This window comes from Oncorhynchus gorbuscha, linkage group LG18 (assembly GCF_021184085.1).
Source record: "Oncorhynchus gorbuscha isolate QuinsamMale2020 ecotype Even-year linkage group LG18, OgorEven_v1.0, whole genome shotgun sequence".
Classification (NCBI taxonomy): Eukaryota; Metazoa; Chordata; class Actinopteri; order Salmoniformes; family Salmonidae; genus Oncorhynchus; species Oncorhynchus gorbuscha.
Window position 1 is genome coordinate 36,697,304 of NC_060190.1, and position 24,297 is coordinate 36,721,600.

Genomic DNA, 24,297 nt, shown 5'->3' on the forward strand with positions numbered 1-24,297 from the left:
CGCCCTCGAGGCCGGTGTCGGCGTGCTGCGGGAGCCGTGCGTCAGGGGGGGTACTGTCATGACTCCTACCAAAGGTGGCTCCCCTTCCTGTTCGGGTGGCGCTCGGCGGTCGTCGTCACCGGCCTACTAGCTGCCACTGATCCCTTTTCCCACTTTTCTGTTTATTAGTTGCACCTGTGTTTAGTTTAGGATAATTGGTTGGGCTTTATTTACCAGCCGGTCTGCCTGCTAGTTGTGCGGGATTATTTTCAGTGTACGTGTGTACACGGCTGTAGGTCACAGTTGTCCGTGTGTGTGGATATTTTGCTGGACTGTTTAAATTCCCGTGTTTGGGGCATTGGTTTGGGTTGGCGTCGTTTCACCGTTGTGGTGTATTAAAAGTAGCGCTACCCTGAACTCACTGCTTCCTGCGCCTGACTTCTTCCTCCACCACACCCAGGGCGTTACAGAAGGAGAACATTCTGGTGTTTGATTGCATATCTGACAGAGAGGAAGAAAGATGATGATTCTTATTCTTATTACACATTGTCAATGTAAACCGGAGTGACGTTACACAACGGGCCAAGAAAGCTGTTCAAACAAAACTAAAATGACACAGGACGTCTTACTTAGTTAAAGGGATTCCAGTCTACCGTGAAGCGTTCATCCATTTATACGGGTAAGACTCTAGCTATATTTTCAGATATTATACATTTCTAATTTTGTCAGAAAGTCATTTTCATTGCAAGTTAAAGCGTACTGTTAGCTAGCTAGGTAATGTTAGCTGGATGGCTCTCTAGCTAATGCTAAGTGTATGATTTGTGTAGTAATATCATTTGTATCTCAGAAAACCATTTGTATTGCTAGTTAAACAAAGGAAAAGATTCCACTTCACCAGATGATTACATGACCCATCAAGTTATCCAGGTGTGTCTGGGGGTGATTACTGTCATCTATTGTACTTCATGAAAATGTGAACTACACTACCTCACTCTGTTTAGCACATGGCCTTACATGTAAATCATTAAAGAGATGGGGGGGGCAAAGGCTTAAGAGGGTAGGAATGATGCTGAATGGGTAAAGACATAAAAGAGTTCTCCAGTAATTCTCAAAGCAGAATTACTTTTCAACTGCCGTGTATGATGTTTCATTTTGTAGCTCTGAGTCTGTACTTTCATCCAACGTAAAAAACACCATTTCAAATTTTGCAACGTAAGACTGAAAATAGCTTCTATCTCAAGGCCATCAGACTGTTGAACAGCCATCACTTACACAGAGAGGCTACTGCCTACATCCAGACTTGAAATCATCGGTCACTCTAACAAATGGATCTCTATTAATGCCACTTTAACACTTTAATAATGATGTTTACATATCTTGCATTACTAATCCCATATGTATATACTGTATTTTATACCATCTACTGCATCTAGCCTATGCCGCACGGCCATCTCTCATCCATATATGTATATGTACATATTCTTATTCCATCGCTTTAGTTAGATTTGCATGTATTAGGTAGTTTTTGTGAAATTGTTAGATTGCTTTTTGATATTGCTGCACTGTCGCAAACTAGAAGCACAAGCATTTCGCTACACTCGCAATAACATCTGCTAACCATGTGTATGTGACTAATACCATTTTATTGGATTAGATTAGATTTCGATCACATCCATCATCCATAACAAACAGGGTAGGCAGGGGTATTGAGAGTGTGCAACTTTTATTTAAAAATAAAATAAAATGCATTTTTTTAGCAAAGATTGGCCTACGTTTGCATCTTTACAGAAAACGTGTTCTGATTGGAGCTCTGGATTTGCTATGCTGCATTTTTTTTTCAAGACATAGCAGAGATGTGCTTTGGATTGAATATGACGATGTACTGAATATGGTGCAAATGTATGCTCAGTTATGTCACCTTCATGTGAGAAGAAGCAGAATGATTTTCGGCTCCTGAACAGGTCAAATACTTTGGCCGCTGGACATTGATCAGTCATTGGATTTAGCCAATTTTCGATCAGACATGCGGAGGATGAATATTACATATCATGTAAGTATATCTACTGATATTATGATTATTCTTTTCTTATATGGATCCATTAAAGATCAGTTAATGACAACATAAATTATAAATTTCTTAAAATACATGGATATGTTCATGCCTAAGTATAAATGCTTAGATATGTCAGCATGTTGACACATACCTTTTCCAGAGTTAAAAATAGTCAAAAATATATATAAGCAGATGCACTCGCATCAGGGGCATGCCTTGAAGGGATATCACCCCAGATATCTCCCTGGACTCATACGGCAGCAGGGAGATTTCTGAGGTCCGGATTAGATGTACGTATATGGAGAAATATACAATTGGGGTGGCAGGGTAGCCTATGGTTAGAGCGTTGGACTAGTAACCGAAAGGTTGCAAGGTCAAATCCCTGAGCTGACAAGGTAAAAATCTGTCATTCTGCCCCTGAACAAGGCAGTTAAACCCACTTTTCCTAGACCGTCATTGAAAATAACAATTTGTTCCTAACTGACTTGCCTAGTTAAATAAAGGTAAAACATAAAATAAAACAATTAAGGACATGTGTCATGCCCCGATCTGTTTCCCTTGTGCTTGTCTCCACCCCACTCCAGGTGTCGCCCATTATCCATTGGGTACTATATATATCTGTGTTTGTCTGTGGCCAGCATTTTGTCTCAGCTCCTGCTTTTCCCCAGTCTATCTTTTTCTCGCCCTCCTGGTTTTGTCCCTTGCCTGTCCTGACGCTGAGCCGCCTGCCTGACCACTCTGCCTGCCCCTGAGCCTGCCTGCAGTTCTGTACCTTTGACCCTACTCTGGGTTATCGACCCCTGCCTGCCTTGACCTGTCGGAAGCAATTCAGTGGGTTGCCTACGAGGCACCCTACCACGATGGTAACCTCCCAGCCCCTCAGTAACCCGGCTGGTAGCAGTGCTGTCACCCCGGTTCTCCGGGAACCCAGCATACCTCACCCGGAGCACTACGATGGATATTCCAGAACCTGCCAGGCCTTTCTCTCCCAGTGCGCCCTCATTTTTGAGCTGCAGCCTTCTTCGTTCCACTCGGACTGCTCGAGGATAGAGTACATTATTATGCTGATGTCCGGGAGGGCACTTGCCTGGGCCACAGCGGTGTGGGAGCAACAGTCCACTGTCTGTCTCAGTCCGGAGGTATGCATGGCGGAGGTGAGAAAGGTTTATGAGGCTCAGGTGTCCGGAAGAGAGGCTGCCCGGAAGTTATTCCAGCTTCGGCAGGACTCCCTCAGTGTGGCAGACTATGCGGTGGATTTCCGCACGCTAGCAGCGGAGGGTGCCTGGAACCCGGAGGCGCTGTTCGACATGTTCCTGCACGGATTATCAGAGGAAGGACGGGCTTGCAGCCCTGGAACTACGGACGGATCTCAACGCACTCAATGCTTTGACCATCCGGATCGATGGACGGCCACGGGAGCGTAGGAGGGAGAAGGGGTCTGATTGCGGTCCCAATTGCTCACTCAAGGATCCCACCTTGCATCTGATGAACTCTGGAAGTCACCAGTGTCTACGCCTCTGAGAGGATCCGAGCTTACCAGAGTTCCTCCAAGAGCCTCCGGAGTCTGCCGATTTACCTCTTCCCGAGCCGATGCAGCTCGGCAGGGCTAGGCTGTCTCCAGCCGAATGTGTATGCAGACGTCACACCCAGAGTTGTCTGTATTTTGGTGCTGCCGGTCATTAATTGTTCTTGTGGTATTGGGATTCTCTTGGCTCTAGCGACACAATCCCTCGATTGACTGGTCTACTGATGCCATCGTGGGCTGGATCCCGTTCTGTCACGCTCATTGCCTGAAATCAGCTCTGCCTGCCCCGGGACATCTTCCTGGAGGCTTGGAAATTGCCCCAAACCTCTCCGTCATTCCTGCAGAGTACCAAGACCCCAGGGAGGGGTTCAGTAAGGCATGGGCCACTTCGCTTCCACAACACCAACCTGTACCCAAGGATGTTAAGCGGAATGCGCTGGCACGCAACTATAGCCCCGCGGCTACACTCCCGGAAGTCGAAACATTTTCCCCTGCTCCAAAATCATTAGCCCCTCTGCTGTTCATCCTCTGTTGCCCCGTACCCTCTGTATACTTCCTACTTTTCATGTGTCTAGATATAAACCCATCTCTCACAGCTATTTGTCTCCTGTTTCCAGTCCCTCCCCTCTCTCTTGTCTCATCAATGACCAACGTAGAGTACAAGGTGAGAAGGCTCCTGAAAGTTTGACCTCGGGACAGGGGATTCCAGTACCTGGTTGACTGGGAGGGTTATGGCCCGGAGGAGAGGTGCTGGGTCTCAGCGAGGGACATCCTGGACCCAGGCCTCGTCTCTGAATTCCAACGCTGACACCCCGCTCAACCAGGTATGCATCCAAGTAGGACGGCAGGTGGCGTCCCTAGAGGGGGTGTACTGTCATGCCCTGATCTGTTTCACGTGTCCTTGTGCTTGTCTCTACCCCCTCTAGGTGTCGCCCATATTCCCCATTATCCCCTGGGTACTTATACCTGTGTTCTCTGTTTGTCTGTGGCCAGTTCGTCTTGTTTGTCAAGTCAACCGGTGGCTGACCTGACCCTGAGCCTGCCTGCCGTCCTGTACCTTTGCCCCACTACTCTGGATTATCAACACCTGCCTGCTTTGACCTGTCATTTGCCTGCCCCTGTTGCTGTAATAAACAGTGTTACATCAACACAGTCTGCATTTGGGTCTTACCTGAAACGTGACAACATGTGGATCTAGAGAATGTCTACTCCTTTTATCTAATAAAATGTCACATATCCAGATATATAGAGATAAAGATATCCCCTGATATTGACCCTTTTTGCCAAGTGAGAGTGTTTGAAATAATCCCACAGCACCCCTCCTCACCCAGATTCCAAGACAATTAACATGAGAGTAGAGGTGTTCACACTGCAGTGTCCTGACTATGTTTCCAAACTAACCCTTTAAACTACTTCCAGTTCAATCATTTCCCTTCCAATTCAGCTCATCCTCAGGTTTTGCTGTAAAAGAGTGCCATCAACTCCCCTATCAAACTGACGGTAAATACTGTATATTGTAAATATCCCCATTGTAATGTTTAGCTACAGTATTTTATATTGTAGCTTTGAACAATAACTTGCTGTAAAACCCTGCCTCTTTACTGGCACCATCATATCTTATTAATGTCCAATGCATCATCAGCTCGATACAGAATCGATTGTGGTGGAGAAACAGAATATGAAGGGGGTGGGAGTATTGTCTTAACACCACCAGGGCATTTATCTTCCTGACAGGAATGTGTAATAATTGGTATAAATGTTATAATACCAGCATAAAAATCCAATAGGAGCCTGCATCCCATATGCTAGCAGCAAAACAGTGTTGCAATGTGTGAGTGTATGAAGTGTGTTATGTGTTCTGTGAGTGTGTGTGGGGGGAATGAGCAGGGGGGATGGGTGGTGTAGGTCTCAATGTCATGGTCCTTAATGTCTTTTCTTGTGCCAGCTTTTTGGATAAGCTCGAGTAACCCGAACGCACACACACAGTTTGACAGTAAGCAGACCCAAGTTCTCTGCCTATGAGCAGATTGCTGGGCCACATCAGCTCAAGTGCTTTCCTGTAACAATTGCACTGTGTTTTCCCAGTGGTGTAAAGTACTTAAGTAAAAATACTTTAAAGTACTACTTAAGAACATTTTGGGGGATATCTGTACTTTACTATTTATATTTTTGACAACTTTAACTTTTACTTCACTACATTCCAAAAGAAAATAATGTACTTTTTACTCCATACATTTTCCCTGACACACAAAATTATATTTTGAATGGCTAGCAGGACAGGAAAATTGTCAAATTCATGCACTTATCAAGAGAACATCCCTGGTCATCCCTATACTTAATTATATAAACTCAATGAACCTTAAACAATTAATGAACATGCACCTGTGGAACGGTCATTAAGACACTAACAGCTTACATACGGTAGGCAATTAAGGTCACAGTTATGAAAACGTAGGACACTAAGGGGCCTTTCTACTGACTCTAAAAAACACCAAAAGAAAGATGCCCATGGTCCTTTCTCATCTGCGTGAATGTGCCTTAGGCATGCTGCAAGGAGGCATGAGGACTGCAGATGTGGCCAGGGCAATAAATTGCAATGTGAGACTGTGAGACGCCTTAGACAGAGCTACAGGGAGACAGGACAGACAGCTGATCGTCCTCACAGTGGAAGACCACGTGTAACAACACCTGCACAGGATTGGTGCATCCGAACATCACACCTGCGGGACAGGTACAGGATGGCAACAACAACTGTCTGAGTTACACCAGGAATGCACAATCCCTCCATCAGTGCTCAGACTGTCCGCAATAGGCTGAGAGAGGTTGGACTGAGGGCTTGTAGGCCTGTTGTAAGGCAGGTCCTCACCAGCCATCACCAGCAACAGCGTCGCCTATGAGCACAAACCCACCGTCGCTGGACCAGACAGGACTGGCAAACAGTGCTCTTCAGTGAAAGGTCGCGGTTTTGTCTCACCAAGGGTGATGGTCGGATTTGCGTTTATCGTCGAAGGAATGAGCGTTACATCGAGGCCTGTACTCTGGAGTGGGATCGATTCGGAGATGGAGGGTCTGTCATGGTCTGGGGCAGTGTGTCACAGCATCATCGGACTGAGTTTGTTGTCATTGCAGGCAATCTCAACACTGTGCGTTACAGGGAAGACATCCTCCTCCCTCATGTGGTACCCTTCCTACAGGCTCATCCTGACATGACCCTCCAGCATGACAATGCCACCAGCCATCCTTCTCATTCTGTGCATGATTCCCTGCAAGACAGGAATGTCAGTGTTCTGCCATGGCCAGCGAAGAGCCCGGATCTCAATCCCATTGAGCACATCTGGGACCTGTTGGATCAGAGGGTGAGGGCTAGAGCCATTCCCTCCAGAAATGTCCAGAAACATGCAGGTGCTTTGGTGAAAGGGTGGGGTAACATCTCAAAGCAAGAACTGGCATATCTGGTGCAGTCCATGAGGAAGAGATTCACTGCAGTACTTAATGCAGCTGGTGGCCACACCAGATACCGACTGTTACTTTTGATTTTGACCCCCCTTTGTTCAGGGACACATTCCATTTCTGTTCGTCACACGTCTGTGGAACTTGTTCAGTTTGTCTCAGTTGTTGAATCTTGTTATGTTCATACAAATATTCACACTGCTGAGTTCATTAGCAATTACATTACTTGAGATACTTAAGTATATTTAAAACCAAGTACATTTAGACATTTACCAAAGTAGTATTTTACTGGGTGACTTTCACTTTTACTTGAGTAATTGTCTATTGATAAGATATCTTTACTTTTACTCAAGTATGACATTTGGGCACTTTTTCTACCACTGTGCATACCCGTGTAGAGACCGTGTGACAAACCTCATAGTGACAGGTGTGATCAAAGGGACTCGGGTGAAAACCTGCTACTATATTCCATCTCTCTACAAAAGGTTCTATCTAGAACCTAAAAGGGTTATTTGGCAATCCCAATAGGGGAACCCTTTGAAGAACCCTTTTGTTTCCAGCTTAAACCAAAAAGGATTCTACCTGGAAACAAAAAAAAGGTTATTCTATGGGGAAAGCCGGAGAACCCTTTTGGAACCATTTGTTCTAAGAGTGTTCCCTCAGTCACACACACACTGTCTCATCCTCTCCTATATCACAGCCCATTTGTCTGTGTGCATGACACAATGATGTGTTCTCTTGTCTGGTGTCAGGCTATAGTTTCAGGTCGACTGTAAAGCTGAGTGAAAGGGATGTTTTGTTCATTCTTCTGAATACAGCAACACTAAATAAGGTTGTATTAAGGTTACGATTGGGGGGTAGTCACGTCAGGACTCCGGTATGTGTGTATCGGTTCGGTTTAGGTTAGGGTAAAGTTGGATTAAGGTTGAGTTTGGATTGTACTCTTGTCAAGTATTTGTGTAATTGTCTGATTAGGGTTATGTTGGTTTAATGGAATAGTTTGAGATTTGGACAGTAAGCCCTTTTTTCAACATTTTCTACTCTTATTTCCCTAATGCTAGCTGATCCCATAGACTTCCATTCATTGCGCTAACACTAGTTAGCAATCTCTCCAGAAACAACCTTCAATGTCCTTCAAACTACACGCAGAGACATAAAAATGGTATCCATGAGTTCATCTGACTCTGGGTAAGCAGAATTGCCAAAATCTCAAACTATCCCTTTAAGGTTAAGATTAGTTTATGATAAGATTTTAATTGGCTTGTACTCACGTCAGGCAATCATGTAGTGGTCCAAGTTTACTTAGGGTACGGTTGTATTAAAGTAAGATTAATGTTGCACTCACGTTATGTAGGTGTGAATCGGTCCGGTCTCTTTCAGCTGGATCTGGATCACTGGATGTCCAGCTGGGCCGCTCGGGTCATTTTGACTGGAGAGGAGGAGAGGAGGAGAAAAAGAAAGAAAGAAAGAAAGAAGGCCATTTTTGGTGGAGATCCATGCTGTCTAGCTGCCAGACATGATGAGCGCAGCTGATCGATGGCTGATCTGTTGATCGCTGACATCACAGCAGCAACACAGCACCTCAGCAACCAGAACAGTTTCATTATCAACAGAGGTGATTAGTTACTGATCCAGAATCAGTGTGTGGTGAGGGGTCAACGTGACATGGTGGTCAATCAGGGTCCTATTCAGCCACCTCCCTGAACACGATGGTCAAGACGATCGAGATGATCAAGAAACAACACCGCAACATGAGTTCTCCCTCAGCTCCTCTGTCCATCAGACAGCAGGCTAAAACATGATGTCTGCACTCAGTTAGACAGACTATGTAGGGAATAGGTCCATGTCTGGAGTGGTGTGGTTTTCTCTGTTTGTCTGGATGTACAAGTGTTCCTGTGATCTGTGTGCCGGTGTCCCTTCCCTGCTATTGATTTTACACCCGCTGCGGGCCGAGGCAAGGGCTGGTGTGTGCATGTCTTTCCTGTTTCTGCTGCACAGTGTAATCTAACCAGTCGTAAATAGCTGTGGTTTTATAGGTGGAGTGGTGCAGTGTGGTACCCTGCCTCCTCTTCTCCTCACCAGAGCTATACTAGACTCTATTCGATATTCCATCTCATCAATCCCACTGTAGACTGGATTCATTGCAAACACAACCTGGTTCACTGGCATTAACACAAACCAGAGGAGGCTAGAGGGCGTAGGTTTAGGAGGACAGGCTCATCGTAACGGTGGGACTGGAATGGATGGAAAGATACTCATGACAATTATTGCACAATTTAATTTATTCCATCCCAGCCATTACAATGAGCCTGTTCTCATTTTATCTCTGCCCACCAGCCACCACTGACACAAATAATAATAAATAATAATATGCCATTTAGCAGACGCTTTTATCCAAAGCGACTTACAGTCATGTGTGCATACATTCACATGAAACACATGAAAAACACATGAAAACCCCTAATCACCCGGTCGTGTATAGTCATGAAGATACTTACATTGCATACCTGTGCACACTCACATCATACATGCATATACAGACAAAACATACCTGCTCACACACACATCTTGTACACAGATGTACAAATACGGGAGTTAAATTGACGGGGCTTTGTATAGTGAAAGATAACAGTGAATAACCTTTGATCTCAGAGACGGTTTCTTAAGCGGATTTGCAAAACACACAGGAGTGTGCTCAAAGCTGACTGTGGGATTCCCCTGCTGCTAGTCTGAAAGACAGACTGCAGACATGAGGGCCTTATCAAAGGAGGGGATGGTAAGATTGTTAGGACAGGAGGACAGGCCTGAAGTCAGAAAGATGTTTATAGGAAAACAACCTTCTTACCTATAGATATACTATACTCTTGGGAGAAAAGCGTTCCAAAAGGGTTCTGCGGCTGTCCTCATAGGATGACCCCTTTTGGTTCCAGATATAACTCTTTTGGGTTCCATGTAGAACCCTCTGTGGAAAGGGTTCTACATGGTACCCAAAAGGGTTACTTACACCTGCAACCAAAAGGGTTCTACCTGGAGCCAAAAAGGGTCCTTCAAAGAGTTCTCCTATGAGGACAGCTGAAGAACCCTATTTGGTTCTAGATTGCATCAAAGAGTGTTGTACTAGTCGATGATCTGAAAGCTTCTCTCTTTACACATCCAAGGCTTAGGGAAGCCAGCCTAGTAGTTTTACAGCCTAAGAGGACACATATTGTAGGCCAAAGACACAGAGTAAGGACATAGGAAGACTGTGAGGATCAATGATGGTCCATGGCATAGCCCCAGGGATCCACCTAGACTCTTAAAAAAAGGGTTCCAAAGGGGTTCTTCGGCTGTCCCAGTAGGAGAACCCTTTTTGGTTCCAAGTAGAACTATGTTGGGTTCAATGTAGGACCCTCTGTGGAAAGGGTTTTACATGGACCCCAAACAGGTTCTACCTGGAACCACAAAGGATTCTCCAAAGGGTCCTCCTATGGGGACTGCCAAAGAACCATTTTAGGTTGTAGATAGTAGGTCCAAGTTTCAGGTTTTAGAAATCACTAGATAGGGCCTTGACCCTTTAACGAGGACAGACAGCATACTGTATGGTAGTCTTTTGCCTTACACTACACTAAGGCAATGTTCCTAGAGCCAGAGCTTGTGCAAGCTTTTGTTCCAGCACTGAAAGCATCTGATTCAGCTAGCCATGCGACTTGATGATTAGTTTATTAGTTGAATCAGATGTTTTGGTGCTGGGTTGGAACTAAAGCCTGACCACTCCGGGGGTCTCCAGAACCAGGGTTGAAGAACAACGCTCTATGTAAGGCAGGGCCGAACACCTCCACCCCCACAGCCTGTCTCTCTTTCTGGCTCTGGCTCTACGCACTACTGGATGATAATATGTGTGTGGCATCTGGCCCAGACTCTGCCATGCAGAGAGTCTGTGTATCCTCCTTCTCACACACACACACACAACCATACTCATTTGCACACACAGACACACACACACACTGGACACACACTGGGCACTCACACGTGTGCACACACACACTTGACACACACACATACACAAACAAACTCACACACGCAGTGATAGGTAGAGAGGATGATGGTGGCCAGCCAAGAGCACAGTCAGGCAGAAGGCATGCACCTCCTGACACCAAAGGGACAAAACACACACCCCTCTGCCTGTGTGCAGCTAACCATAACAAACCTCCGACAAACCACTGACAAACCACCTACAGCCTGCCTGGGCACTGGGACAGCTGCTGCTGACCTGTGTGTGTGTGTGTGTGTGTGTGTGTGTGTGTGTGTGTGTGTGTGTGTGTGTGTGTGTGTGTGTGTGTGTGTGTGTGTGTGTGTGTGTGTGTGTGTGTGTGTGTGTGTGTGTGTGTGTGTGTGTGTGTGTGTGTGTGTGTGTGTGTGTGTGTGTGTTTTTATGTAGTCTTCCAATACTCTTCCTGGGGTCCAAACGTGTGTGTGCGTGTATGTGTGACTTGGTCTCAGAGGGTCCGGCGACTGAGCATGCCTGTTCATGCGTAACCTACAAACCTATATAGAGAGAGACCACATCGCTGCCTGCTTCTGCTTATGGAAAAACAAATAGCTAAACAGCATACGGTAACATCAGTGTCCTTAATATGACCACAAACTGGGCGACAAAATTACTTGAAAAACAATGGACCAGTTCCAATCACTGCCCTCACGTTATATAGGGTAAACATATGGTAACAATGTTTAGCCATGACTGCTAGGCTACTCACACTAGCATGAAAGTCAAGCCATAGTCCCAACACGCACGCACGCACGCGCACACACACACACACACGCGCGCGCGCACACGCACACACACACACACACACACACACACACACACACACACACACACACACACACACACACACACACACACACACACACACACACACACACACACACAGCTAGACACACACACATCCCTACACACACGCACACGCACGCACACACACACACACACACACACACACACACACACACACACACACACACACACACACACACACACACACACACACACACACACACACACACACACACACACACACACACACACACACACACACACACACACACACACACAATCCTATACACATATCCTATCACTGTATCAGTCGCTAACTCACACAACTGCCAAATAAAAGCCATAAAATAGATTCCCTGTTCTTTCTCTCCAGCAGCACTGCATTGCAGTCCTCTCTGACCTCCAGCTTCTGGTTCTCTCTCCCCCCAACACACTGCCAGCCAGCCCCAGCACAGTCCACCTCCCCCAGACTCGGCTACTCCGCTGTCCCCCTACCTACCTCACCCTCCGGTCCGCGCGGAACTTCAGCATCCTTCACCGGATCAATCATATAACAGATGAGACAGACAGAGAGGGAGAGAGGGATAGAAAGAGTGATGGGGAGAGGTAGAAAGAGAGAGTGAAAGAGAGGGGAGCAGCTGGCTAGCTAACACACTGCCAGGAGAAAGCCGCTTTATTGCTGTCGCTGTAGGGGTGTTGGATATAGTAATTGCTGTCCTCCTTTCTCTCCTTGAGAACGCATGCTGTAACGAGCCTCTCTCTCTCTCTCTCTCTCTCTCTCTCTCTCTCTCTCTCTCTCTCTCTCTCTCTCTCTCTCTCTCTCTCTCTCTCTCTCCTCTCTCTCACACACTCACCCACTCTCTATCACTGGCCATTGCATCTCCCCTCCTCTCTCTCTTGCTCTCTCTCTCTCTCATGCTCCCCTTGTCTAACAGAACTGCAAGGCTCAGCTTATTCAGTCCCAGGATCTGGCTGTCTATCTCGCTCTCATTCTCTCTCTCCCTCTCTTTATCTCTCCCTCACTCTCTCTTTATCTTTCCATCCTTCTCCCTCGCTATTGTTTTCTCCCAGTGGGGAGACGGTATGACAGAGACCCATGTGGCGTCCTGCCGGGCCCCAGATTGAGGTCTGAATGATCCCCAGCGTTGGTGTAGGTCTGGCAGGGAGAGTCGTTCGCATTGTTCCACAGGGAACAGCGGAGGGGGACGCAGCGACTGGAGGGGTAGTGAGTGGAGGATAAACAAAGGACGTATGGCCATTCAGGTATAACAGCCAGCACATTAGTGCCACTCCCTCCCTTCCCCACCCTCTCCTCTTCTCCCTTCTCCCCCTCTCCGCCACTCCTCTCCGTCCCTCCCCCTAATAGAGAGACTTAGCTTCTCTGTCACTCATAGTGTCATAATTAGATCCATATTTCACAAAGAGACAAGCTCAGCATTAAAGAACAGAGCCAAGGGCCCTGGGAGGGGAGGCCATATTAAAAGTTTACAATCATTTCATGAAAAGCAGCGTTTCTGTGTGAAATCAGATCTGGCCTATTCCTGTGAAATTAAGATGCACGGTCATGGGTGGGAATTTCCCAATGTGAGTGTGCAGACTCCTGTAGACTTTTGTGCATCCCGGAACACTTGCGTGAAAAGGGAATTTCTGGGATAGTAACTTCCCAATTATGCATTACAGTTTTTTATGATTGCTTACACACTAAAACTGAACTCTTCCCACAATTAGCAAAACCTTACACTCAAGGAGCAAAACACAAGGCTAGATTTGCACAACCGTAAGCACATTGTCAGCTTCACACTATTTGCAAAACATTACACACAGTGATTTGCAAAACACTAAACACGCTTGTATACATCAGACACAGAAGTATATCATGATGTCACTTCCTGTAACGCTCAAAGAGTGAATGGGTGTGGAGTCAGGCGCAGAGAGCAAAGGATGCAGGACAAAACACGCTTTAATGTCCAAGAAAATCACAGGAACAAAATAGTATACCCAACACAGGTGTAACTATAAAACAAAATAGTACCCTTATGTGAAATACTAGGACAGTGAGAAAACCCAACAAACACACTAACACCTCTCACAAATACAGAAGAACAAGCCCAACGAACTTAAATAACCCCACCCTAACAACCAAACAATGAACAGGTGAAACCAATTAGACAAAACCAAACGAACACAGAACAAAGGATCGGTGGCAGCTAGTAGACCGGCGACGACGACCGGCGAGCGACACCCGAACAAGAAGGGGAGCCACCTTCGGTAATATTTGTGACACTTCCTTGCAATTCCAAAGCACTGACTGTCAAATTACCACACCCATGAGCCAATCTGTTAAACACAGCCATCAGGTGCACAAACACATGATTGCTAAATTGTAGACACACCAATCAGGTTTGACTATAAAATTGCAGCAGGTAGGTTCACCTGCCTTCAACCAAAATGGAAGGAGTCAGAAGAAGCGTGAGGGTGAGAGGAGGAGTACACAGAGGAGGAGAAGGAGGAAGAGGCAGAGGCCGAGCCAGAGGTCGAGGAAGACCTGAAGCAGGAGGAGGACGTGCACAAAGAAGAAGAGGACCAAACTTATCAAATGACATTCGTGCAGCACTAGTGGACCATGTTGTGAACCACGGATTGACGCTGAGGGAGGCTGGACTGAGAGTTCAGCCAAATCTTAGCAGATATACAGTGGCATCTGTCATAAGGACTTTTCGACAAGAAAACAGGTAGATCTGTCTACAGTTACAGTAAGTTACATGTATTATTCTCTACATAGGATTGAGGGTCGGGAACGACAAGGAGGAAGGGGGCCCATATTCACGCAAGACCAAGAGAGAGATAATAAACATGGTTTTGGCCAATAATGCTATCCGGCTCAGAACAACAAGCCAACATTATCGGTGACCATGCCATTTTCAATAATGTCCATCAGGTCTCTGTCAACACTGGCACGCGTCCTGAAAAGACATCAGGTTCAAATGAAACAACTTTATCTAGTGCCTTTTGAGCGGAATTCAGAGGGTCAAACGGCTGCGGCTTGAGTATGTGGAGGTTTGTATTGTTCACTTTAGCACTGTGATGTTGCATACTGCACACATGCCTTTTTTACATCGACTGTATACTAGTTCTATCCTGAACTACACAATATTGTCTTTCACTGTATTTCAGGGAGTTTTGCAGATGGATGCTGAGGAAATCCTGCACAAATTCATATATATTGATGAGGCAGTGTTCAACCTCACAAAAGCAAGAAGGAGAGGCAGAAATATCATTGGCCACAGGGCTATAATCAATGTCCCAGGGCAACGTGGGGGTAACATCACACTTTGTGCTGCCATTTCATAGCATTGGGTTGTCCTCCATGCCAAAATGGGCCCTTACAACACACCTCACATTCTCGCATTTTTGGACCGATTGCACCACATCGTCACAGCAGGTAATGAAATGCACCAGATGCAATACACGGTCATCTGGGACAATGTGTTATTCCACCACTCTGCTTTGGTCCAGAACTGGTTTCAACACCATCCACAGTTGACAGTACTATACCTTCCACCATACTCTCCGTTTCTAAACCCTATCGAAGAGTTGTTCTCTGCATGGCGGAGGAAGGTTTACGATCTCCAGACCCAGACTCAGGTACCCCTAATTCAGGCCATGGAGGACGCCTGTGGCTAAGTCGACGCCGCAGCCGTGCAAGGATGGATTCGACATTCAAGACGGTTCTTCCCACGTTGTCTTGCTAATGACGATATTGCTTGCTAGGCAAAGAGATAATGTATAGTATGTTTACTGTAGTATTTTCTGTACAATGTTGTCAGTTTTTTTCAGATTATTTTTATGTTTGTTGTTGTTATTTATTGTAATTGTAACCTATACTGGATACAGTATTTTACGTTTGTCTGTTTGCTGAGCTAACAGTGTTATGCACACTACTGTAGTAGCATGGAAACTGGGACATGTTTAAATGATATTTTCCTCAGTCTGCAACATTGGTCTTGTGTAGTGTTTGTATAGTTGCACTTTCTCTGTGTACTTCATTTACAATACTCTAATCACTGACAATTAGACTTGCTAGAAGTGTTTTAGGTTAGCAACAGCCGTGTAACTGGTTCAAAAATATTGAAGTCATATGTAATGTGTGTGTTTCGTATGGTAACAAAATATTATTTTTATGAAGTCATGTATAGTTTTGACAAGTGTTCCATATTGCAAATTATCTGAGGTCTTGTGCTACTTTGGTGTAGGGTTGTTTTCAAAATTGTGCTTAAACAATTAAACTGTAATACGATCAGGTCCTTTGTCTCCCTCAACGTCAGTAAGATGAACTGATCATGGACTACTACAGGAAAGGGAGGGCCGAGCACGCTTTCATTCACATCGATGGGGCTATAGTGGAGCAGGTCGAGAGCTTCAAGCTTCAAAGTTCTACAGCGGCACCATTGAGAGCATTTTGAATGGCTGCATCACCGCTTGCTATGGACACTGCATGGCATCCGATCGCAAGGCGCTGCAGAGGGTAGAGCATAGTCCATTACATAACTGGGACCAAGCCCCCTGCCATGTCGGCCCTCTATACCAGGCGGTGTCAAAGGAAAGCCCTAAAATCCGGCAGACTTCAGCCACCCAAGTCATAGATTGTTCTCTCTGCCACTGCACGGCAAGCGGTACCGATGCACCAAGTCTGGAACCAACAGGACCCTGAACAGCTTCTACCCCAAACTATAAGACTGCTAAATAGTTAAATAAATAGTTAACCAAATAGCTACATAGACTATCTGCAATGACCCTTTTTGCACTAACTTTTTGGACACATAAGCTGCTGCTACTGTTTATTTCGTTCTAGTTATATGCACATACCTACCTCAAATAATCCGGACTGTGCACATCACGTACATTTTCAAATCTCACAGGCACGTGCCTCTACCTCAACTGTTGGAAGAGAAGCCCAGTGAAAAGAAGCCAACTCTCTGTGTCTCCTTATTTATCCTGTTTTCAGGTTTGTGGCATTTATATGTTTGGTTTCTTTTCAAAGTCTAGAGATGACATGTTTATCTAAATTCATTTTGATGTTTAATTGAAGAGTGAAAAACCAGTGAGATTTTGTCATTCATATGAGTGTAGCCAAGCTAAGCTCGCTCACACACTTTGTATGTAAGTTAATGAGAACAAGAATGCATCTCAGATTATTTTATTTCTGTTATAAACTTTTGTACATATAGACAACACTAATGAATCTCCACTAGGATTCTCTGCCTCAAACCCTATTACAGGGGCTGAGTCACTGACTTACTGGTGCTCTTCCATGCCGTCCCTTGGAGGGGTGCTCCAACTTAAGTAGGTTGAGTCACTGACGTGATTTTCCTATTTGGGTTGGCGCCCCCCCTTGGGTTCGTGCCGTGGGGGAGATCTTCGTGGGCTATACTCGGCCTTGTCTCAGTATAGTAAGTTGGTGGTTGAAGATATCCCTCTAGTGGTGTGGGGTTATATCCTGCCTGTTTGGCCCTGTCCGGGGGTATTGTCGGATGTGGCCACAGTGCCTCAGCCTCCAATATTTATGCTGCAATAGTAAGGCTCATATTTTCTCTACTTCCAGTCTGACTGACGTGCCCAAAGTAAACTGCCTGTTGCTTTTTGAGAGCCCATTAGAAGGTATAGAGAACTTACAATCCAGCTCCCAGTATGCAATTCCTATGGCTTCCACTGGATTTCATTTGTCTTTGTTCAAGGTTTTATGGCTTGTTTCTTCCCAAATGAGGAAGAATTAGGAGTTTTAGTACTGGGATACAGACTTGGAAATCAGTCTGCGAAGGCGACGAAGAGGACTCGCACCTGCTAATATTGTTTTCCTATTGAACATACTTCTTTCTGTGTGAAATATTATATTTAATTACATTTTAGAGTACCTGAGGATTAAATAGAAATGTATTTTGACATGTTTTAACAAAGTTTAGCGGTAGCTTTTTGGAATCCTTTCTCTGCCTGTTGAACGAGTGGATTACTCAAATCGAAGGATTTATCCCACAAAACGACACTTCATGTTGTAGCTGGGACCCTTTGGATGACAAATCAGAGGAAGATTTTCAAAAAGTAAGTGAATATTTAATCGCTATTTGTGAATTTATGGAACCTGTGCTGGTGAAAAAATATTTTGATGTGGGGCGCCGTCCTCAAACAATTGCATGGCATGCTGTCGGTGTAAAGTCTATTGTAAATTGGACAGTGCAGTTAGATTAACAAGAATGTAATCTTTTAGCTGATATAAGACACTTGTATGTTCCTAAATTTTAATATCCATCATTTTGCAGACATTAGTGTCGGGGGGCTAGGGGGGCTAGGGTCAGTCTGTTATATCTGGAGTATTTCTCCAGTCTTATCCGGTGTCCTGTGTGAATTTCTCTCTCTCTTTTTTTCTCTCTCTCTTTGATGACCTGAGCCATAGGACCATGCCTCAGGACTACCTGGTCTGGTGACTCCTTGCTGTCCCGAGTCCACCTGGTTGTGCTGCTGCTCCAGTTTCAACTGTTCTGCCTGCGGTGAGGTGCTGACCTGTTGCACCCTCTACAACCACTGTGATTATTATTATTTGACCTTGCTGGTCATCTATGAACATTTGAACATCTTGGCCATGTTCTGTTATAATCTCCACCCGGCACAGCCAGAAGAGGAATGGCTTAGGTTCCAGCCTATCGAGGGAGTTTTTTCTAGACACTGTGCTTCTACACCTGCATTGCTTGCCGTTTGGGGTTTTAGGCTGGGTTTCTGTACAGCACTCTGTGACATCAGCTGATGTAAGAAGGGCTTTATAAATACATTCGATTGAATTTGATTGATGTATTTTAGATGTACTTTTTAGGTGTACTTTTTATGAAATGTGTATCTAAAAGTTGCATGCTAATTGCTAACCGCTAACGTTAGCCTACCATTTCTCCCTACTAGCTAGCCACTTTCAATTTATGTTGTAGTTGGCTAGCTGTTCATGGGTTTTTGTTACATTTCATACACAGACCTCTTCTATAATTTGTTTGTACTGTTGCCCATGTAATGTATGGGTGTATATTTAGGGCTTTTGCACACCACCATCTTCAGTGATGAACTAGCTAACAGTAGTTAGGTAACTAACCCTGTTCAAATCCTGATGCCTCATACATACTCACCTTGTACAACATACATGTTTTGCAAATGCAATTAGCTAGTAATGTAGATTCTTCTAGAGATGTTTTTATGTAATTGGGTTTACTCCTGTATTACTCCTGGCCCTTGGGAATACAAAGTTCGTACATGGTCCTATTACATGTTTCAAGTTATATATTTGAGTCTAGGAGAGTACAATGGAAACAAACGTTGAATTCCACCCACCTGATCAAGAGTTGCTGCTTTATCCCCCATAGTTCCTTAAATCAGAATTATGGTACTTTGTTGGAACACTAATTGCCTATGTATCAGAACTGAACTGACTGTTTTACTCAAAATAACAGTAGTCATGAGCTTGGTACACATTTTGGCTAAAATGATGCTTCCTACAATAGTCCACTTGCCTGTAGCTCTGTGAATTGACAGTATTAAATACAAAACTTGTAGCTTGTTTGATTAGAATGACCTTTGGGTAGGTGTTTGTGGGTGATACAGCGAGTGCATGTAGCCAAAGGCATGCAGAGCCCCTTTAAACCAGGTGGAGAGAATTTTTTTAAATTCTCTCACAATAATACCAATAATCTCAGTAATTTCACAAGATATAAAACGCTGTTCGGGGGGACTACAATCAAGATAAAGGTCAAAGGTTGGAATTCTGCTTTACTATCAATCTGGGTTTGGTGGGACTTGAGACTGATGCATTGGTTTACTGTATTCTATTGGTTCTAGTTGCACGGTCAACAGTGCTTGCAGAGGACGAGAGAGACATTTGGAGAGGAGTTAATATGGACCTGATGAGCGTTTAGGAGGATGGCCTGCAAAACAACAAACCAGTGAGGTTCATCAAGTCCCCCAACTTCTGTAATGAGGTGCTCACTTCCCTTAGTCAAGAACAACAGAGCTGCTTGGAGAGGGACCAGAGCAACTTGGCAAGCCATACCACACAGGTCATTTTCTGGGGAGTTTTCATCAAGGCGACCTATATTCCACAGACCTCTCAACTCTGAACACAATGGAGGCTCACCCTGGACCAAGCTGGATGACTCCTGTTAGTACTGTGCTTGATTCTTTAGAAAACACTTTTGTTGATCTTTGACAGGCTCGTTCATATTCCTCCATATGAAAGGATTTGAGCAGATTACTGGCAGTGGCACACCTGCTCCCGCTCTCCCCCCCTGACGCTCGAGGGCGCCAGGCTCCCTAGCAGTGCGCACTCCTGCCATCATCATTACGCACTCCTGCCATCATCATTACGCACTCCTGCCATCATCATTACGCACACCTGCCTTCCCACCGTTACACGCATCAACGATTATTGGACTCACCGGGATTCAATCACATCTGTCATTGCCTTCCCTATATCCTGTCTGGTTCCACGCTCTGTTCCGTGCTTCTGCATCGATTGTCATATGTCCTTGTTTACCAGTGTGCTGACGCTGTTCCTGTCATGTTTTATGTCTGTTCCTGATTAAATGTTTGACTCCCCGTACCTGCTTCTCATCCCGGGCGCCAGTCCTTACAGGCAGTAGTCATCCAGCTTGGCCCAGGGCTCCATGAGATTTAGTTTAGTTTCAGGCCCTGCTTAGCCTAAATGCAGATGCAATTACCTGGTTTTTCCTGCACTAACGAAGTGTATTGGTGTGTTTTCTTTCAAGGAACTAAGAGTTATTTTAGTATAGGTGTGTTGTGGGGTGCTGGAAAAACTGTGATAGTGGTGCTTGAATGTTATTTCGGAAAAAGTGTAGGAACTCGTGTGATATTGATAATAATAACAACAAATAAAAGTAATTTATTAATTCATGAATTCCTAATTCGATGTTATTCATTCATTAATTTTCATATTTATGTTTTTAACATACCAGCCACTAAGGCAAGCTAGCAATGACTAGCATTAGCATTCAGTGGGGGCGGAGCTTGCACAACCTTGAGCAAGTGCACAGACGTGCCATTTATGGGAGAGATGTGGGCAGACATGGACCGAGGTGTGTTGCATGAGAGCAACTTCTAAATGTCTAAAATGTAAGTGTCAAAGGCGTGCAGTGGAATTTCAAGATGTGTCCTAGTAAGTGGGTAGACTTGTGCGGTCGTTTCTGGTGTTCTACTGAACCATTTCGGGGCATATACACGCCTGTGCACAAAAGTGGTTCTTCGCTAGAGATTTACGGGACGTGTGCAGAGCCAAACACTGCTGGACACGTGCTCGCAAATTTCCAAATGCGGTACATTTTCGGACTTGTGCACTGGAGTGTTCGATCCATAAATGTGCCTTTTCGTGAAGTGAATGTCACCATTTGCCGTGTCCTTTTTCATGTCCACCATCCGTTCCTAATGGCAGTCTTTCCCCCTATTGGTAAGCAGAGGCTTGTACATGTGTAATCTGATGGAATGAAGGTGTTCTACTACCAGGAAGTCTGATAGTATGTATTACACACACTCAACCTGAGATAGTGAAGTGACTGGGTTGCTGATGTATCGGTCTGCTTTGCCTAGGTTGTATTTAATCATGTGTGTGTGTGTGTGTGTGTGTGTGTGTGTGTGCGCGTGTGGGCGTGTGTGTGACGACACAGATGAAACACGAGATGTCTTGGGGATTGATGCAGAAAGCCAGGCTGAGATACTGTATATGTTATACTCTTATTTCAATTACATATATTTTGCTATATACAGTGGGTATAGAAAGACACCACCCCCTTTCAAAATGGTCACCCTTTTGTTGCCTTACAGCCTGAGATGAAAACACATTTTCTGGCTTTATGTACACACACAGTAACCCACAATATCCAATGAAAAAGTGAAAATTGAAACAGTAAAATACCCTATTTGGAGAAGTGAACACCCACCCCTTAGAATTGCAATTGCAAACTTGCTGAGGTATAACCGACCACCTTCCAGATCACAAATCAAGCTAATTGGCTTCCATCTGTGATCAATTGTATTGACTTTGATTAGTTCAGAATAAAAGCAGTTGTTGATAGAGGACTCCACTGCTTAGTAGTGCAATTCAAAGCAAAGAATCCACTATGAGCGGAAAAGTACTTTCAAAAGATGTACGAGATAAAGTTGTAGAAAGGCACAAGTCAGAGGATGGATATCAAAAGATTTCAAAGGCTTTGTCCCTCGGAGCACAGTTAATACCATTATTAAGAAGTAGAAGGGAGTATGGCACCACCCAGACACTGCATAGATCAGGCCGTCCCTCCAAACTGGATGGCCGGGCAAAGTGGAGACTGATCAGAGAGGCTACCAAGAAGCCAATGGCGACTTTGAAGGAGCTTCAGGCCTTTATGGCAAAGACTGGTCAGTGTGTGGATGTGACCACAATATCACTAACGCTCCACAAATCTGGCTTCTATGGGAGGCTGGCGAGAGAAGAAAAAAAACACTCCTCAAAAAAAGCCACATCATGTCTCGTTTGAGCTTTGCCAAAAAGCACATTGTAGATTCCGAGGCCAAGTGGCAAACGGTGCTGCGGACAGATGAGACCATAATTGAACTTTTTGGCCTGAACGCAAAACGATATGTCTGGCGAAAACCCAAAGGATATAGTAGCAATGCTGGGTGGGTGTAGCAGGGTACCTGTGTCAGTTGTTCTTTTATCATGTACAGTGGTCGAACGTAGAGGATAATCCCGTACCTTAAGAGCTAGTTAAATAACGTCAATTATTTCTGTGAAGAAAACAAGAGTGCCACAAAAATCACTGCGTGGACACTGTGTGGATGTATTTTCTCTACCATCTCTACCATGAGTACTCAGGGAGCAGTATCCGGGCCAGCCAGAGGGTCAGTGTGTTAACAGCAGCCTTAGGAGGAGGAAGAGTTCTATTATCACTCAGAGACAAACACAAGGAGCGAGTGGGAGAGAGAGTGTATACAGTCGGCCTAGAGTACATTTTGAGTCAGCATTTGTGTGTGTGTGTGTGTGTGTGTGTGTGTGTGTGTGTGTGTGTGTGTGTGTGTGTGTGTGTGTGTGTGTGTGTGTGTGTGTGTGTGTGTGTGTGTGTGTGTGTGTGTGTGTGTGTGTGTGTGTGTGTGTGTGTGTGTGTGTGTGTGTGTGTGGATTGGCTTTCTAACTCAAAATGCAATAATTCCTCTTACTGCGATCCAGTTCTTCATATCGATAATTGTGTTTCAGTTATTCAGTTTACAAGCAAGTCGATGCTGAGTTGTACCCAGAAATATCTCACGTTTTCTTTGTGTGTGAGAAAGAAAGAGACGAAGGCTTCCCCCTTATTTTCTATTCATCTTCAATGTCCTTATTGAATTGTTCATATGAGCATTAATGCTTTATTTTGTCAAATGGCTTTCTTGAATAATGTCTCCTCGCTCAGTGTGAATTGATGAATATTCAGTCTCATGAATAGTTAATGGCCTATAAGAGATTTTCTCCATGCATTTTTGATCACTCCATTTTATAAATAGCAGGAGAATGGTCTTTGGGTATTGGAATCCTTGTCGAAACCTACGGAGATGTAGACAGAAGTAGAGAAGCTATAGACACACTGCACCTCAGATTAGAATGTCAGAGCTGGGTGGGTGCATCTGGATACAAAGTGTAGCTAGAGGAACAGGTAATGGGTCTGGTCATTTGGAGATCCTCATTTAGAATTTGGAATTGCTCATTAAGAATTTAGAATTCCTCATCAGAAATGTCAAATTGCTCATTTGGAGTTTCTGATGAGCATCAGCCTCTGTCTTTCACCGTACTCATGTGCAATCTATTCAAAAACACGTCACTGTGTAAGCCTCGATGGACACGCTTTCACCTCACGTACTGTAGGCAACAACCGGTTTAATCATATTGTACCAGGTACCTGTATGTAAGTACAGGTCGTTTCATAGTCCTTACCGATGCTAATTACTTTAATCCGAGTTAACGCTAAAACGTGTACAACAAAAGAAGTGCAGGATCAACGCATGTACCTACAAGCCTGTTCCAATAACTAACATAGGGTTATTTCACTACTACTGCAATACTCTTTTATAAAGACCTATTTTAAGTCAAGCAGAGCTGTCTGTTGTAATACAGTGTTGGGTCACTTGGCAGACTAGCTCTCTGATAGGGAACCAGAGGGGAGAGTTTGGACATGCGGTTGAGTTCGCTGTCTTGTGATCGCTCCCACTTGTTGGCAGGTAGTTAGCTGGCAAACGTTCAGCACAGGGGCGCAGCGACCCGGTCGGGTTCCCAAACCTCAAACTCCTTCATTAGACTCTCTATCTGCCAGTGAGCCTCTGATAACAACTGAGCAGAGCTAGCCTTCTGACTATCAAACATGTAAGCCCTGAAACTGCATAACTCCTTTCTCACTCCTACAACATAACGACGAGTTGTGTGCTCTG

At 44.8% G+C, this 24,297-nt stretch overlaps 1 protein-coding gene across 11 annotated transcripts in view; it reads right to left on the bottom strand.

The window, feature by feature from the left end:
- Positions 1 to 24,297, bottom strand: part of LOC124002453 (pleckstrin homology domain-containing family A member 6-like) — a 137,154-nt gene that overhangs the window by 84,700 nt on the left and 28,157 nt on the right. For 4 of the 11 annotated variants that reach the window (XM_046309851.1, XM_046309849.1, XM_046309850.1 and 1 more), the window contains one exon: positions 8,353 to 8,436. Coding sequence is in view for 7 of the 11 variants with exons in the window: in XM_046309854.1 (XP_046165810.1) it covers positions 8,353 to 8,436; positions 12,320 to 12,351 (116 nt within the window). In the remaining 4 variants the exon portion in view is untranslated. Of the gene's footprint in view, positions 1 to 8,352; positions 8,437 to 12,319; positions 12,542 to 24,297 lie in introns of those variants that run through there. The other 7 variants (XM_046309854.1, XM_046309843.1, XM_046309844.1 and 4 more) reach the window with 5 other exon arrangements.